Raw genomic sequence first — 16,990 nt, 5'->3', positions numbered from 1 at the left:
ATCATGGTTTGGTATTATATTTTTTTAAATTGAGAGTTTAAACAAACTGAGAAACACTCCTGCCCTTATGGCAATGTTGTTAGTAAACTAAAAAGTCCTAGGTTATGTGGGCTAGACCTCATGGGTATGTGGGCTAATTCTTCGGATGCATCCAGCAAACATTAGTCTACTTAATCAAACAAAAGGGTTTTTTTGTACTGAAGAAATGCTGAGCTCACATATTTGAAGGTGCAATCGTGAAAATTAAGAAAGAAAGGCAACTGTGTAAACTATTTGCCTAGGATCACACAATTTGAGACCCGTTTATGGGTCAAGTACATTACACTTAGGTTGAGTACATTTAAGTTACTTAACCTGCAGGTCCAGTAACATTTTCATGATTTTTGTAGTGCAGATCCAATACACTAACCAGGTTTGTCCTTGTCAAAGATTTTACCTTTTGGCTTAGTCATTTAAATCTCAAACCACCACAGGAGTACAATTCTAAAGTCCTCTAGGACCTTAGGTGAAACAACTAGGAGATCACAGCATGTCCGGCAGAGACCAACAGCAGGATCCATTCAAGGTCCAGTTGCTACTGGTCAGCTTGTCAGTTTTAGGAAATGGCTTCTTATAGCTTAATGTATCTCTGTAGCGTGAATTGGGGGGGGGGGGAGGAGGAGGGTGGTTTGAGGAATCAGCTTTTTGACACCTGGAATCATCTTCTTTGCCCCAGGAAAAAGGGAAGCAGGTCCAGTCCTTTAGGGCCCCTTTCGGGTCACAGACAGCAAGTCCAGTCCTCTTGTTTTTCCTTAGGTCCAGAGGTGCTCTGAAGTGGATGACTAGTGGTGCCACATTTACGTCTGGAACGTTAGTGGGTAGTAATGATTCCTGGCACACCCTAACCAATGGGGTAAAAGTTACCAGGGCCAGCCCCTGATGAAAGTCTTCAGCTACCCTAAACTTTGTCTCCGAGTGCTTGGGGTGTGTGTGGGGAATGGACTATGGTAATACTAGTGTCCTCCCCCATTTAACATAAAAATCCAGTTTGGGACCGTCACTGTACCCTCAATAAACTAAAAAGACAGAAGTATGGAAGAACAAAGCATGGTTTTCCACCAACCAGACAGTATACACACAAGAATTATTTTGGCATGGTTTCCTTTCAAGTGCACCATCAAGGTTCTACGTAAAACCGAGAGACAGAAGTCTAGTTCATTAAAAGTAGGGTTTTCCAACAACCAAGCAGTAAATACACAAGAACAGTTTTGGCATCCTGTGCTCCTTCCTTTCACGTGTGCCCCAGAGTGCTATATACACCCAGCAGACCTGTCAAACAGGTTTAGACACTAATATCAAAAAGGATGAGCACAGCCCTAATCTGCATATTCTGATAGGTTCAGAGGTTGCATCTCTGCCCATTCAGAGCAGTCTACTGTTTGCTCCGAGGAGGCACTTTGCACCCTTTTCAAATTCTTACTACTAGCTGACAGGAGTGGGAGAGCAAATGCAAATGTATCCTCCAAGAACTTCAGGCAGGGAAAGGGTTTATAAAAATTACTTTCCCTTAATATGCATTATAAAAATCTGACTACAATTAGATTTTAGTAACTATTAAAAATAGATATTTAATTGTTTGTATAGCTCATTCCCAAAATACAATATTAGGATTTGTAATTGCTACCCTAGTGTTCTGCTTTGGACAGCTAGGTCTGCCACAGTGAAAGATAACTTTTCTGTGCTGGTCACTGTAAAGGCATATTAACATTACATTTCTTCATGTCCTACTTTTCAATATCAGGCACCCTGCTTTGCGGGTGACAAGTCCCACATAGGGGGAGGATTTATATTTAAGAGAGAGGTTTTGACCTATCAAAAAGGGTTGATGACAGGTCGAATTGCACTTTACAGACTGCTACATTTAGGCTACACTGGTAAGCCAGAAGTCAAGTTTTATAGTATCACTGCAGTGTGTTACAATTCACTAGAAAGATTTAACTTATAGGCCCTGGGTACACTTGTAATAAAGTTAAATAAACCAATTAAGACTATGCCAGTTCTATGATATCTAAAGAAGAGCACAGGTGCTTTACCACTGGTTAGCAAGGTTAAAGTACACAGGAGGTCTAACATCAGGAAAAATATACGATCTAGTAAAAGGCATAAAGTTCAAGGGGACCACACATAAAAGATTTCTTACATATTAACTTAACATATTCCTTTTAAGCAGTTACTGCTCAAAATATAGAATATCGTCCCAACTCGTCTGCTACTCTTAAAAAAAAAAAAAAAAAACAATTCTGTCATTCGTGGGTCGGTCATATTCAGCTTTATAATACTGAGGAGAAAAAATAATAATATGTCTCTCTCTCTGAGATACCCTCGATTTACCTGTCCAATCTATGGCTTATTTTTCCGCTTGGATTATCCAAGTCCTGTTACTTATCATATTTCACTATACCACTATTGAATTGTACCATACCCATGTACAGTGGTTTCTGTTATTCATGTTTTCAGTGCACCTGTCGAACATATCATTGCATTTCTTTTTGTGACCATCTGCCCCACCCAACCTCTACTCTAATCTTCAAAAAACAAATGCTAGTAAGGGAACTTTGTTTTACACCTTTATTTTATTCAGATAAACCTTTGCCCTGCAGCACGTAGTCCCTGCATAGACGATTTTACCTACTGGCTCCTAATCTACAAAATATACTTTCCCTAAATCTATGTTTGACTTCTAACCACTCAAAAACAAATCAGGGTAACCCTGCTACACCAAGGGCAAAAGGTCTCTAAAGATCACAAAAACATATAACTCCACTGGGTACCAAAGGATCTACAGTGATACATTTGTTTGTATATCCACTGTGCAGAAATCAATACACAAAAAATATTATTTATCATTTTCTAAACATATAGACATGTATTAAGCATGGCAATTTCAAGAGTAGCTAACATACAAAACCCACATCTTTCTTTGGATGTATAGCTATTTCTCATTACTTAGCATTCAACTGTGAATATGTCACAAGCCCTTATTTCAGTGCATTAATGTGAGAAAAGAAATTAGTTCACAATATTCTTCAAAGTGTTTCTGTGCTGAAGAGCAATAACAACCACCTTTATCAGGAAACAGTTGGAAATATGCCACACAGGGTTCCTATGTGGTTTTTATAAATACATTGTATTAGGATTTTTAAATAGCCCAATAGCACACATAAAATGTGACAACTATATACAAGCTTAATACAAAACTTGCAGAGATGTCACAGCTGTTGATTTATATCCTGCCCTTTTAACCCTAAAATAAAAACCCCCTTATGATGTAGACCATAACTACAGCATTGTCATAAATGGATGACATATCATTGACACTATATACATTCTCAAAGATATTCTACAAACAAAGACATACATTTGTCATCTGCACTTAGATGATGGAATTTACCATGATTAAATAATTACATTAATCTCTCTCCCAATCTTGGAGATTCGTGACTGTTGTAACACACTGGTATTCTTTTTTTGTACATCAATGACCAAAGGCCCCTATGTAAACAATATATGGCATTGCAACATTCTGATTCATATTGCACTACAGACCTAAAATCCTTTTAAAAATCCTGGTGAGGACATTGCTCTCAGTACTTTAAATTGTACTATGTATTGAGACCTAGTATTGCTCCCTGGAAAGTCTTACTTTAAACTTTGTGCTAAAATTCTTTTGATAAAAGAACATCTATTTGCCTGTTTTCAAAAGTAAGCAACACCTATTTGTTCGCTTTAAAAACAGAGTACATGCAGATATTAACCCCTTCGATGCCAGGGCTTTCCCCCTCCTGTGCCAGGCCTTTTTTTGCCTATTTGGGGCAGTTCGCGCTTAGGCCCTCATAACTTTTTGTCCACATAAGCTAACCAAGCCAAATTTGCGTCCTTTTTTTCCAACATCCTAGGGATTCTAGAGGTACCCAGACTTTGTGGGTTCCCCTGAAGGAGGCCAAGAAATTGGCCAAAATACAGGGAAAATTTCGTTTTTTCAAAAATATTGGAAAAAGAGGCTGCAGAAGAAGGCTTGTGGTTTTCCCCCTGAAAATGGCATCAACAAAGGGTTTGCGGTGCTAAACTCAGCAGCTTCCCAGCTTTCAGGAACAGGCAGACTTGAATCAGAAAACCCAATTTTCCAACACAATTTTGGCATTTTACTGGGACATACCCCATTTTTGCAATTTTTTGTGCTTTCAGCCTCCTTCCAGTCAGTGACAGAAATGGGCATGAAACCAATGCTGGATCCCAGAAACCTAAACATTTCTGAAAAGTAGACAAAATTCTGAATTCAGCAAGGGGTCATTTGTGTAGATCCTACAAGGGTTTCCTACAGAAAACAACAACTGAAAAAGAAAAATATTGAAATTGAGGTGAAAAAAACATAAATGTTTCTCTACGTTTTACTCTGTAACTTTTCCCTGCAATGTCAGATTATTGAAAGCAATATACCGTTACGTCTGCTGGACTCCTCTGGTTGCGGGGATATATAGGGCTTGTAGGTTCATCAAGAACCCGAGGAACCCAGAGCCAATAAATGAGCTGCACCCTGCAGTCCGTTTTCATTCTATACCGGGTATACAGCAATTCATTTGCTGAAATATAAAGAGTAAAAAATTGCTATCAAGAAAACCTTTGTATTTCCAAAAAGGGCACAAGATAAGGTGTTGAGGAGCAGTGGTTATTTGCACATCTCTGAATTCCGGGGTGACCATACTAGCATGTGAATTACAGGGCATTTCTCAAATAAATGTCTTTTTTACACACTCTCCTATATTTGGAAGGAAAAAATGTAGATAAAGACAAGGGGCAATAACACTTGTTTTGCTAATCTATGTTCCCCCAAGTCTCCCGATAAAAATGATACCTCACTTGTGTGGGTAGGCCTAGCGCCCGCGACAGGAAACGCCCCAAAGCACAACGTGGACACATCCAAATTTTTGGAAGAAAACAGAGGTGTTTTTTGCGAAGTGCCTACCTGTAGATTTTGGCCTCTAGCTCAGCCGGCACCTAGGGAAACCTACCAAACCTGTGCATTTCTGAAAACTAGAGACCTAGGGGAATCCAAGATGGGGTGACTTGCGGGCTCGGACCAGGTTCCGTTACCCAGAATCTTTTGCAAACCTCAAAATTTGGCTAAAAAAAAAAAACACATGTTCCTCACATTTCTGTGGCAGAAAGTTCTGGAATCTGAGAGGAGCCACAAATTTCCTTCCACCCAGCGTTCCCCCAAGTCTCCCGATAAAAACGATACCTCACTTGTGTGGGTAGGCCTAGCGCCCGCGACAGGAAACGCCCCAAAGCACAACGTGGAAACATCCAAATTTTTGGAAGAAAACAGAGGTGTTTTTTGCGAAGTGCCTACCTGTAGATTTTGGCCTCTAGCTCAGCCGGCACCTAGGGAAACCTACCAAACCTGTGCATTTCTGAAAACTAGAGACCTAGGGGAATCCAAGATGGGGTGACTTACGGGGCTCGGACCAGGTTCTGTTACCAAGAATCCTTTGCAAACCTCAAAATTTGGCTAAAAAAAAAAAACACATGTTCCTCACATTTCTGTGGCAGAAAGTTCTGGAATCTGAGAGGAGCCACAAATTTCCTTCCACCCAGCGTTCCCCCAAGTCTCCCGATAAAAATGATACCTCACTTGTGTGGGTAGGCCTAGCGCCCGCAACAGGAAACGCCCCAAAGCGCAACGTGGACACATCCAAATTTTTGAAAGAAAACAGTGCCTACCTGTGGATTTTGGCCTGTAGCTCAGCCGGCAACCAGGGGAAACTTACCAACCCTGTGCATTTTTGAAAACTAGAGACCTAGGGGGAATCCAAGATGGGGTGACTTGTGGGGCTCGGACCAGGTTCTGTTACCCAGAATCCTTTGCAAACCTCAAAATTTGGCTAAAAAAAAAAAACACATGTTCCTCACATTTCTGTGGCAGAAAGTTCTGGAATCTGAGAGGAGCCACAAATTTCCTTCCACCCAGCGTTCCCCTAAGTGTCTCGATAAAAATGGTACCTCACTTCTGTGGGAAGGCCTAGCGCCCACGAAAGGAAATGGCCCAAAACACAACGTGGACACAACATATTTTTTCACAGAAAACAGAGGTGTTTTTTGCAAAGTGCCTACCTGTGGAGTTTGGCTTCTAGCTCAGCTGGCCCTGGGGGGGGGGTGACCCTGATGGGTCGCTACCCATCTCTAAAAAAAAAAAAAAAAACTAACAAAAAAAAAAACCACACAAAAAAATGTTCCCTGGCGCCTAGAAGGGGGGGGGGGGGCAGAAATGGCCTAAAATAAATTTGCCCCCCCAACCCCCACCCGGGAGCGACCCTTGCCTACGGGGTCGCTCCCCCTGCGTGACATTGGCACCAAAAAACAAATCCCAGGTGCCTAGTGGTTTCTGCCCCCTTGGGGGCAGATTGACCTAAAATCGGCCAATCTGCCCCAAGGGGGGCAGAAATGGTCTAAATACAATTTGCCCCCCTGGGGAACGACCCTTGCCTGATGGGTCGCTCCCCATCTCTAAAAAAATAAAAAACAACAACAACAACAAAAAATTGCCCTGGCGCCTAGAGGTTTCTGCCCCCAGGGGGGGCAGAAATGGCCTAAAATAAATTTGCCCCCCCAGGGAACGACCCTTGCCTAAGGGGTCGCTACCCTTGCGTGAAATTCACGCAAAGAAAAAACTCCCTGGTGTCTAGTGGTTTCTGCCCCCCTTGGGGGCAGATTGGCCTCATCAAAATAGGCCAATCTGCCCCCAAGGGGGGCAGAAATGGCCTAAATATAATTTTCCCCTAAGGGGTCGCTCCCCTTGCGAGAAATTCACGCAAAGAAAAAACTCCCTGGTGTCTAGTGGTTTCTGCCCCCCTTGGGGGCAGATTGGCCTCATCAAAATAGGCCAATCTGAAATGGTCTAAATATAATTTTCACCCAAGGGGTCGCTCCCTTATGGAAATTTCAGTAAAAAAAAAAACTGGTGTCTTGTGGGGTTTCAAAAGCCGGATTGCAAGCAATCCAGCTTTTGAAACCCTCGGAGAGACTTCAAAGGGAAGGAAATACTTTTCCTTCCCTTTGAAGCCCCTCCGGGCCTCTCCCAGTGATTGAAAGAGAAATGCTTTTGCATTTCTCTTTCAATCGCGCTGGAAGCTGGGGGAGGCCCCTGTGACAAATCAGCGCGCGCTCGCGCACTGACGTCACAATGGGGAGGGGAAAGGTGTTCCCCTTCCATCCCCGCCTTGGGGGGGAGGAGGGTGCACGGGGGCACGCTAACGCTCCCCCAAGTTCCCCTGTGCCTTGGACGAGATCATCTCGTCCAAGGCACAGAAGCGGTTAATGTTTAAACAGAAGCATTAATATCCTGGTAAAACAAATTGGAAGTACAGTTTCCGTAGGTGAGCAAATTTCCTTAAATACTAACAGCGTGCCCTCTCTAGGATTTGTAAATGTTTTCTAGGTTTTTAAGTCTATGATATAATATTAATCAGTAAGTACGTTGCAAAGGCCATATATTGGTTACATAGGGTTCGCTTTTCAGTGATGTAACATGTCAATGATTTTTCCTGTAGTTAGACAGGAGCATCCAAAATTGGGAGATAATGAATGACATTATTTAATCATCTTAACTCCAATACCCTAGTTGCAGAAGACTAATTGTGATCTTTGTTTACACAACAACTGGACTATGCATATAACTGATACATCATCCATTTACGACAATCGCTTCAGTTATATTCTTTATGACCAAGAGGGTTTTATTTTAAGTTTAAATGTACAGGATATATTTCATCACAGCTGTGATTTCTGTGCAAATTTTGTTTTAAACGTTTATGGCAAGTTATTTTTATTGTGCTTAAATTTTATTGTTTGTTTTTAGGCATGTTCTTATCTTAATATGATGGATATATAATATTAGCCATTAGGAGTTCTGTGTGGAAGATCTCCAACACATGTGTTCTGAAAAAGGAGGTTTTTGTTTTTACTCTTTGCAACTGAAATGCGTGGAATATTGTGAACTCATTTCTTTTCTCACATCATTTGAATGAAGTAAGGACTGGTGACCTATTGACCATTCAATGATCAGTAATGAGAATTAGTTATAAACCCAAAGAAAAAGTGTGGGTTTTGTATGTAATCTCCAGTTGCGTGGGAAATTGCCATTTTTATACATGTATACTTTTTTTTTTTTTAAATAAAATTAAATATTTTTGTATTTTGATTTTTGCACAGTGTATATATGAATGTATCACTGTATATATTGTAGTGCCTGGGGGAGGTTTAGCCTTTTTGTCTCCTTATTGCAGAGTTCTTTAATAACAGCTCAAGATTTATTTAATTTAAAGAATTTCCTCAAAAGTTAAGTGACATGTAAATCAACTCTTTAAACTGGCACGACTCTGCATGCTGGATTATTTAAGACAACGCATTTAACATGAAGAGGAAAACTATGTTCCAAAATGCGAAATAAGCTGGCTTGTATTACACGAAAAAAGGCCTCTTGATATTTATGTTGTACAAAGCACATTGGTTCTGATGTTGACTTTCTTTTGGCTTTGTAATACTTATTTTCTTTTTTATGAAACCACGCACTGTATTATAATAATCATACAAAAAATGTTGTTAAAAAAAAAAAAAAAAAACACACACACTGACTAAAAGCCAAATAATGTAAAAGCCTACATTACATCAGTAATCCCTGGTGCTGAAAACAACTACATACTGTGTAGATGTGCATATGTGTAAGAGTTGAATTCAGTCACTAACAGTCAGGTAGGCCAATGGCTGAAGTGTGCTCTTGTGCCCCATGCTGTTGGAGTTGGAAGCAAAATGCAACTGACAAAACAGCAGACCAAAGTTGAAGAGGAATGACTGAAAGCCCTTGCAACTATGCATAGTATACAGTGCAGGATATGAAGGGGGATCCACCACAGCTATTATAAAAGGTGGATCTGGGCTTTCCCTAGTGAAATATGCTAAATTTGTCTCAATATAATTTGCTGGCTCCATGCGCATTCAGGAGTGCCTGCACACTAACTGCTCTCCGTTTGTATCAGCAATCTGCAGGGGACTAGAGGGATTTTCACTTCCAAATAGGTCCAACACAAAAGGCTTCACTTGTAGGGTCATCAGCCCCACTTTTGTTGGAGCCTGATCCAACATGAGAGCTATTGTCGTGGGTCCATTTTAGTCGCTTGGACAGTGATAGCTTAGCTTAGGCTTGCGGCCTGTGCCCTTTTATTCAGTATCCATGCTCTGTATTTAGTGCTATTAATCTTATTATTGCTTCTTTAGTGGCATTGTCTTAATTTTATTGCCAACTACTATTCTGAGAAAGCATTATTATCAGTACTATCAATGACATACTTTGAATCATGGTAGACATCAGCCTTTGTGATTCCAAGGATCCTGATCCGGAGACTTACAGCTTGACCTTGAACCAAGGTAACAGGGATGGGGTGTGCTTCTCATGGACACTGTACAGACAGATTTGGCTTATATCGCCATGCTCTCGCTTAGGCTTTTAGGTAGGAATTGTATATTCATGATAGGACAATATGTTGGGGTTGTTTATAGTCACCTCTCTGATTTACACAATCCTGATTTTGTTATTCCTCATTATCCTAACCATTGCAGCTTATGCATTTTATCATAGATTGCAGGCTTTTCAATAAATGTATTAAAAACTGTTGTGCATCTCTTTTCTTGTATCTGTAAGAGAATTGTATATGGAGAGAAAAAGGGTAAGACTTGTTTTCACCATGATTTCCCCAGAGTGGTTTTCCAAGTTCCATGCAAGGCTGCCACAGATCTTTTACCTGTTGGGTTTTGGCAAGGTGCTGCTAATGAGCCAGGTGAGTTTGGCCGACAACTGCCAACTGGTGTGGGAGTGATTCAGTAGCCTACAACGCAAGGTTGCTGCTGCCCCAAATCCAGCAATCTTGTCAGAACAAGAGCCCATATGACACAGCGCTACCAACAGTGGTGTAGGTACTCATTTTACGAGTGTCCCGAGTACCTCAGAGTTCCATTACACGGGGACGTCCGTGGTCTTAGGGGTAATCGTCCTCAGCTAAATAGGGAGCACCTATTTAGACTGTAGGTTGTTAAAGCTTGAACCATAAAAGGATCTTTCCCCCATTGGTGTTACCCAAAACATATTCTCAAATATGGCAAATCCTGTGGACATCAGGAATAACTGCAGACAACCGCTCACGCAGTTTCTTTTAGGCAATAGCTTAACAGAAGACGGCGGGGATGTTACATTCGTCATGGAAGCCCTTGATGCATATAGGACAGACATTTTTCAACCTTCCTGAAGATGATGAAAGTACATATACATTTCATGCGTACAGAATAGCAAATGTACCACAACAGTACAGAGCTCACCAATATTTAGAGACAACTCCCTCTTATCAAGAATATCAAAACCTGTTCAATGGTGCCCTTCCACGTGTTGTACAACCCAGGAGATTAGGTCTTTTGAGCAATGATGGACCAACATGGCCAACACTTAGCACGAATACACCACATACCAATGTGCATGCTATACAAGTAGCTGACGTACGCACAATTTACTAGATTCCTATGGGTATGGCATAGTGGTCAGCTGATGCAGGTCATTAAAGACTTGCAGGTCTTTATCAGTGTATATGTGGTTGCAGCATTCCACGTGGACTAGGGCCCTGCCTTTGCCTCTAGCGCATTGAGGGACACCATAGGAACAATGGGTGTTCAACTCCATTATTCTTCCCCCCATCATCCCAAGGGAAACAGCGTGGTGGAGAGGAAGAATCTTTAACAGCAAGAGTTATAGGTTCAGGAATGTTGGCTTCATCACCTATATGGGGTCAAGAGCACACTAAATAATCTGTCCAGAAGGTCCTCTTCAGGATACCTATGTAGGTCCCTGATCTTGATGATCTGGCTCGGTGGCACCAGACACTGATGGACGTGTCACTGTTTTACAGGAGCTACAGCAATTTTGTGATGAGAATTCATCCATCAGTGCTGCCACCTTCAAAATAAGGGATTTTCCAAGAACATCTACAGGCTGTATTCCTAAAGCAGGTGATCGAGTATGTGAAAAGATTACTGTGAAAAAGGAATCTGGCTCATAATACAGAGCACCGGTTCCAGTTCTGGGAATACACAGTACCAGAACTCTCATCATACCACCAGTACCTGGTTCCAATGAGAACAGATTTGTTTCTATTGACAACCTCAAGTTCCACCATGTGGCCGATCCTACACAGTAGTCAAAGAGGTCCTTCGACTAGTACCCGCTTCCTTCCCACTACAAAACAGGCTATACATTTACAAGCAGTAAACAATGTTTCTGCCAGCAACTATGCTACAACTGCCTCCTCAAGCATAGGGGGGAGGAGGCCAGACAATGAGTTTCTGCTGGTTCCTGTTAACACTTCATTGGTGAACACTGTCCGAGATATGGAACGTTATTATTCCAACTCGACTCCGACAGATGACATTGTCTACTATGAACCACCACAAATGGATCCATCCATCAGCTCTGCACCTGCTCCTGTGGTTGCACAACCTGCTTCTAGCTATTTCATCGCCATGGATGACTTTCTTTTTGACTTATCTGCTTTTGCAACTGAGACTGTATCAAAGACAAGTAAGCGGTACATTTGGCTTAAGAACACTTACTTAATGCAGCCCAACACCAAGATCCCAGCTTTACAGGCACAAAGGCACTCATCTCATTATCACATCAGGAGTGCTTAAGCGAAACGGTCTTGGAGGAAGCTTTTTGACTCTGAGCAATCCCTATGTGTAAGAGAGATGCATGGACTGTAAAAATGTCAGATGTATCTGTATGAGTAACTGTGTTAATAATGATTTAAATAGCAATGATTTCTTCTTTTTTTGCATGCTACTCATCCAAAGCTAAGGTTTCAGAGCACTTTACATCATATAAACATAATGCAGAGACAGTGAATCATGTAGGTGTGTAAATCAACACACAAGAAGTGTTACACAAGACAATGAAGATTACAGGGTGTAGGATCCACAGATCATCTATACTGGTAGGCACTATAATAAAGATTGCTTGGTGTGGAGAAACACAAATTCAAAACTTAAGACGTAACAAAAGCAATAAGATCCTAAATATATGTCCTGTAGTTTGCATGCAGCTTCTTGATGCTGGTGCATAGATCATTGTGCTATATTAGGATTGTAACTTATTAATTGTAAGTAACAAACAAATCCTTATAAACAAAAGCATTGACTAGCTGAGCTAGCTACATAAAATACAAATCCGTGATAAGTATGTTACACATTGTGCTTTACAGCACACGAAACTAACCCCTCTGCAACGTACAAATTGACAGACTTCTTTTCAGCCCCTCATAACACAAGCCCCTTTCAACTGTTATACCTTGGCCCCCATATGATCCAGCAATCATTGTTATGATTTGTAATTAAAATTGTCTAATGCCAGGCCTAAAAGGTGAACGTGGCTTAGAACATTAAGTAGGTGCCTCAAGAGGTGTCACGTGTCAACTACAAGGTCTTCTTTTAAGGTTTTGCGACACTGAATAATAAACAGTACATCTGTACACTGCCGTATGCACTAAGGTTCACGTGCATGTCTCGGCGCTAAGTGACGGGGATCTCTGCTATCATGAACCTACTGCAGTAGTAATTGGAGCTGCTGTTAGAAGCGGCGGCCACAAGCCTCTGCAGAGAAAGCAGCAGGTGGCAACCTGGCCTGCCACCTACAGAAGCAGCAGGTAAAAACTAACGGCGATACAGACACTATTAAAGTGCTAGCGTGAGATGCGGACGTCTTCCAAGAGGACGGGGGCACTGTATTTCTAGACACACGTACTACGGAGAAAGCGATCTCCGTGCCACCTGCGGCACTTCAGGAGCTGGCGGGAAACCGTCAAGGGGATGGAATATTGCTTTGTGCTGTAGCGGCGGGTGGAATAACCTCCCACCCTAACAGCATTCATTACCTGCTCTTGCGGATTCCTCTCCAACACCACTGGGGGGACGACGACTTTCATATCCGAATCCGAGTCGGAGATCTCGCCATCCTCCACCTCCGCCATCTTCTGCCGTGAAGCCTGGACGCCTTCGCTGGTACTGCCTCACCCCGCGGAATGGGAAATGTGTAGCAATCCCCACTCCAATATGGACGCCAGCGCTGCTCTAATGAACGCTAGGCCGACGCTCAAGAAGCCATGGAAACAGACGGCGGCACTCGATAGTTTTAATCCTATGCACGTAGGTTCTACATCGCGGCCATTTTGGAAAAGTGAAACAAACGCATTTCAATGTTAAAAGGCATTCAAATCTACCGAGACCTGCTGCAATAATGTATTCAAAATGGCGCACCCCAGAGGGCGAGGGGGTGTTCTACTTCGCTTTTGGCATATAAAGGTGTGGGCCAATACAACGATTTCTGGCGTACCCGACAAGCATTTTCAATTCATAACCCCTTCGCTGCCAGGCCTTTTTCTTGGCTATTTGGGGCAGTTCGTGCCTAGACCCTCACAACTTTTTGTCCACATCACATTTGCATCCTTTTCTTTCCAGCATCCTAGGGATTCTAGAGGTACCTAGAGTTTGTGTGTTTCCCTGGAGGTGACAAGGAAATTACAAAAAATATAGCGAAAATTTAGTTTAAAAAAAAAACAATTTGGGAAAAAAGCTTGTGTTTTTTTACCCCTGAAAATGGTATTGATAACGCGTCCTTCTATGTTAATTTATTACACATTAGGACTCGTTTTAGGTCAATGAATCTTTTGACCCAGTTGAGAGACACCGTAGGACGAGATAGCTAATCAATATGTCAATCAATATATCAATAATGTCATCAATATTTACCACAACAATACATTTCACTTTAGTCAAAGTCATTAATCAAATTGACGACGCAACCATGACCTTCCAGCCATGAATAACCACACCAGTTAATAGAATTTTTTCATGAGTTTTATTCCCTATTAGTTACAATCTATGATTAAGTGCGTCAATCTCAAAGCCAAGAAACACAACAGCATAGTTACGATATGGCAACTTTGATAAAATTTCATTAAGGCAAAAATCATAAACATTAGAATATAACACGGCGTGAACATAGATCAGAGTATGGTAGAGTATTGATATCACGTCAGTTCAACAAAGGATTGTCTCAGTCGTTTGTCTATTTGCGTCAGTTTGTGGATCACCTGTCCTAACCACTAATTAGCATTGGCATGTTGGGCTTCATGCAAAACAATTTAGAACACCAATTTGGAAAACATCTAGCTATGGTCTCTGTCAAAAGCAAGCAGTTGGTACCTAGAAAGGAAAAGCAAACAGATAAATTACAATTGCATTGTCATAATTACCCTCCAGAGAATAGGTCAGCGCACAGGTTCAGTCTTCGTCTTCAGGTCATCAGTCAAATCCCAATCAGTCAGGATTTAATTAAAGGGCGGAAAGTGACACTTCCCTCATAAGGAGGAAAAGTGTGAATGGGCAGTCTGTGGGTCAGGATGGTTTTAATAAGTCTCAAAGTCACCAAACAGAGTGACAGAGTTTCTGGATGAAATCAATAGCATTCCCTACCTAATTCCCCGACCTTTCTGTGACATGAGTTTTTATCCCTTTTTCGTAGTACGTTCCCCCAAAATTCTATTGGACATTTGCTATACCACACTATCTTTAACCTATCAAATTTAACATTTGGTAATCCCAATTGTCACCCCACATTAATTCACGGGTCTTTGATTGGTCTTCATAATTGACGCCCTCAGAGGTGGCACATCCGGCGTTCTTCATTCTTTGGCACGTCTTTGGGTCAGCAGATTCATTGTCCATCGGTCTAAGTGACCTTGTACATTTCATTAATCTACATTTGTTTCAATTTACTCATAACTTTTAAACCAAGGCATCGAATATGCGCTTGGGAACGGATTTAACATGGTTACATTCATCTTCCAAGTTTGAAGAAAAAGAACATTTGCAGGGTCATGGCCCCTTGCGAGTCAGCACACTGGAAAAACAGAAAAATGCATTTAATATGAGAGCTGGGCAGCTAAAACCCGCAGCTCACACTAACTTAAGGCCTATAAAGATTTTCAATACAGATTCAACAGTATGAATGTTAATATAAGCTCAATTGATCATAACATAAACATTTTATTCATCATTATTAGTTTGCGTATACATTGGTGGCCATTCTTCGTGGTCACAATTCAGGTGCGCGTTTAAGCAAATCGCTATTATAGTTTTCTATGCGGCATCACACATTGATATATAAACGTTTCATGTTAATATAGATTATATAAGCTACGCTCTCTCAGTCCCACCTCTGATGACGCACGTCATCACACAAACCTTTCCCTTTTGACCTTTCATTTCAATTTTTCACTTTACGCATAATGCGCATTTCAACGTCTTGCCCCTTATGTGAACTTTCCCAAATTTCATTGAACATCTTTTCTGTTTCACTTTCTTCATTTCTCCTGGTTCTTTTTGTCCAATTTCTTTTAATTTTATCATTAATTTTGCATGCTCCCCATAATCCTAATAGACAGGCCAGAACAATTAATAGACCCATTAGTATTTTTGCAAGCACCCCATTCCAAATGTTGGTAAACCAGCTCCCTATTCTGGCAATTCCCTTTCCAAATTTCTCCCAAACTCCAGGTTCTTTCAAATCCTTCAAATCTGTACTATCTCTAGTTAGGTTAGTAAGCATACTTCTAATCTTTTTACTGTTATCTGGAATGAATGAGCAACAATGACGCTCTTTGAGCATCTTGCAGCCCCTCCACTCTTTGCTAAAATAATGTCTAAAGCAAGCCGATTTTGAAGAGTCATAGCTCTTTCTGCAGCAAGTTCAGTATCCATCAGGAGTATAGCTCCTGTAAAAATTGTCAACATGTTATCCACAATAGTAGACAACTTTTGAATTTTCATGGAGTTCAAGATAACCCCTACTGAAGGGATTATGGCTCCAAATATATCACCAATGACAGCGGCCACTGATTCTCGTTTCTGTCTAGTATGTTGTAATTCAGACGTTTTATGTATTTGCTTTAAGTCATCAATCTGGTAAATCTTTGGGAAAACTATTCCCAAATAACATGTCCCATACCATCCCTTAGGGAGACGGTAATAAGCATTAAGTCCACAGATATAATAGAGCCCAGGGATCGCTGGATCCTGTCCATTCAACATAAATGTCCATTTACTCTGAAACAAAAACACATGTCTACATTCACTCGTTCCCACAAACAAATTATCCTGCTCAGATTTCGGCCTATATATACAAAGCCTACCTACATGTAATGCATCTATAGCTAGTTTGCCTTGCGTTTTGATTGCGGTGTAAGCATAATCATTTGCATATGTGCGTTTTTCTAATCCTTTTTCTAATCTTTGTTTTAATGCTTTGCGTCTATCATCAGTGTGATCTAAGAAGCTTTTCTCTACAGGTGACAGCAAACAGGTCAGATTGTTTCGATGTGCATAAGCAGTTCCAAATGTAAGCGTCGGCTCAAAGAATCCTCTTAACTATTTTTATATCATGCTCCTTAGCTAGCTTGTTCAGGAATTCAATCACAGGCACAAAAGAGAACACAACATCCAGATTTGAATAAAAGTATTGCACATGCTCTTGATTATAATATCTGGTTAGTAGCAAACTACAGCTAATCCCGTATGTTAGAGGAAGGCTATGATGGGTAACCCCTTCTTGTACAGATGAAGGAATCTTGGTACACACATAACAGTCTTTTGCATCCATGGTCTCGACATACTCATTCAGAAAGCGATAGAAGACATTAGTAGAAAGTTCCCCTTTTGAATTAGTTCCCTCATGCAAGTGTCTTGCATCCTGCTCAAACCTCTCCCACGGTGTTAGTGTCGTAGTTTCAGGTTTTGAAGTAGCGTTAATAGTCTTTTTATCCAACCGCGGCATTCCCACAATCACTCCCACAATTATTATTGC

At 41.1% G+C, this 16,990-nt stretch overlaps 1 protein-coding gene across 1 annotated transcript in view; it reads right to left on the bottom strand.

The window, feature by feature from the left end:
- Positions 1–13,210, bottom strand: part of PHAX (phosphorylated adaptor for RNA export) — a 74,452-nt gene extending 61,242 nt beyond the window's left edge. Inside the window, exon 1 of the mRNA XM_069227241.1 lies at positions 13,002–13,210. Within this exon, the coding sequence (XP_069083342.1) occupies positions 13,002–13,097 (96 nt within the window). The 5' untranslated portion in view covers positions 13,098–13,210. The remainder of the gene's footprint in view (positions 1–13,001) is intronic.
- Positions 13,211–16,990: the final 3,780 nt, after the last annotated feature.

Source organism: Pleurodeles waltl, chromosome 1_1 (genome assembly GCF_031143425.1).
Source record: "Pleurodeles waltl isolate 20211129_DDA chromosome 1_1, aPleWal1.hap1.20221129, whole genome shotgun sequence".
Taxonomy (NCBI): domain Eukaryota; kingdom Metazoa; phylum Chordata; class Amphibia; order Caudata; family Salamandridae; genus Pleurodeles; species Pleurodeles waltl.
This window is presented reverse-complemented; position numbering and strand designations above follow the sequence as displayed.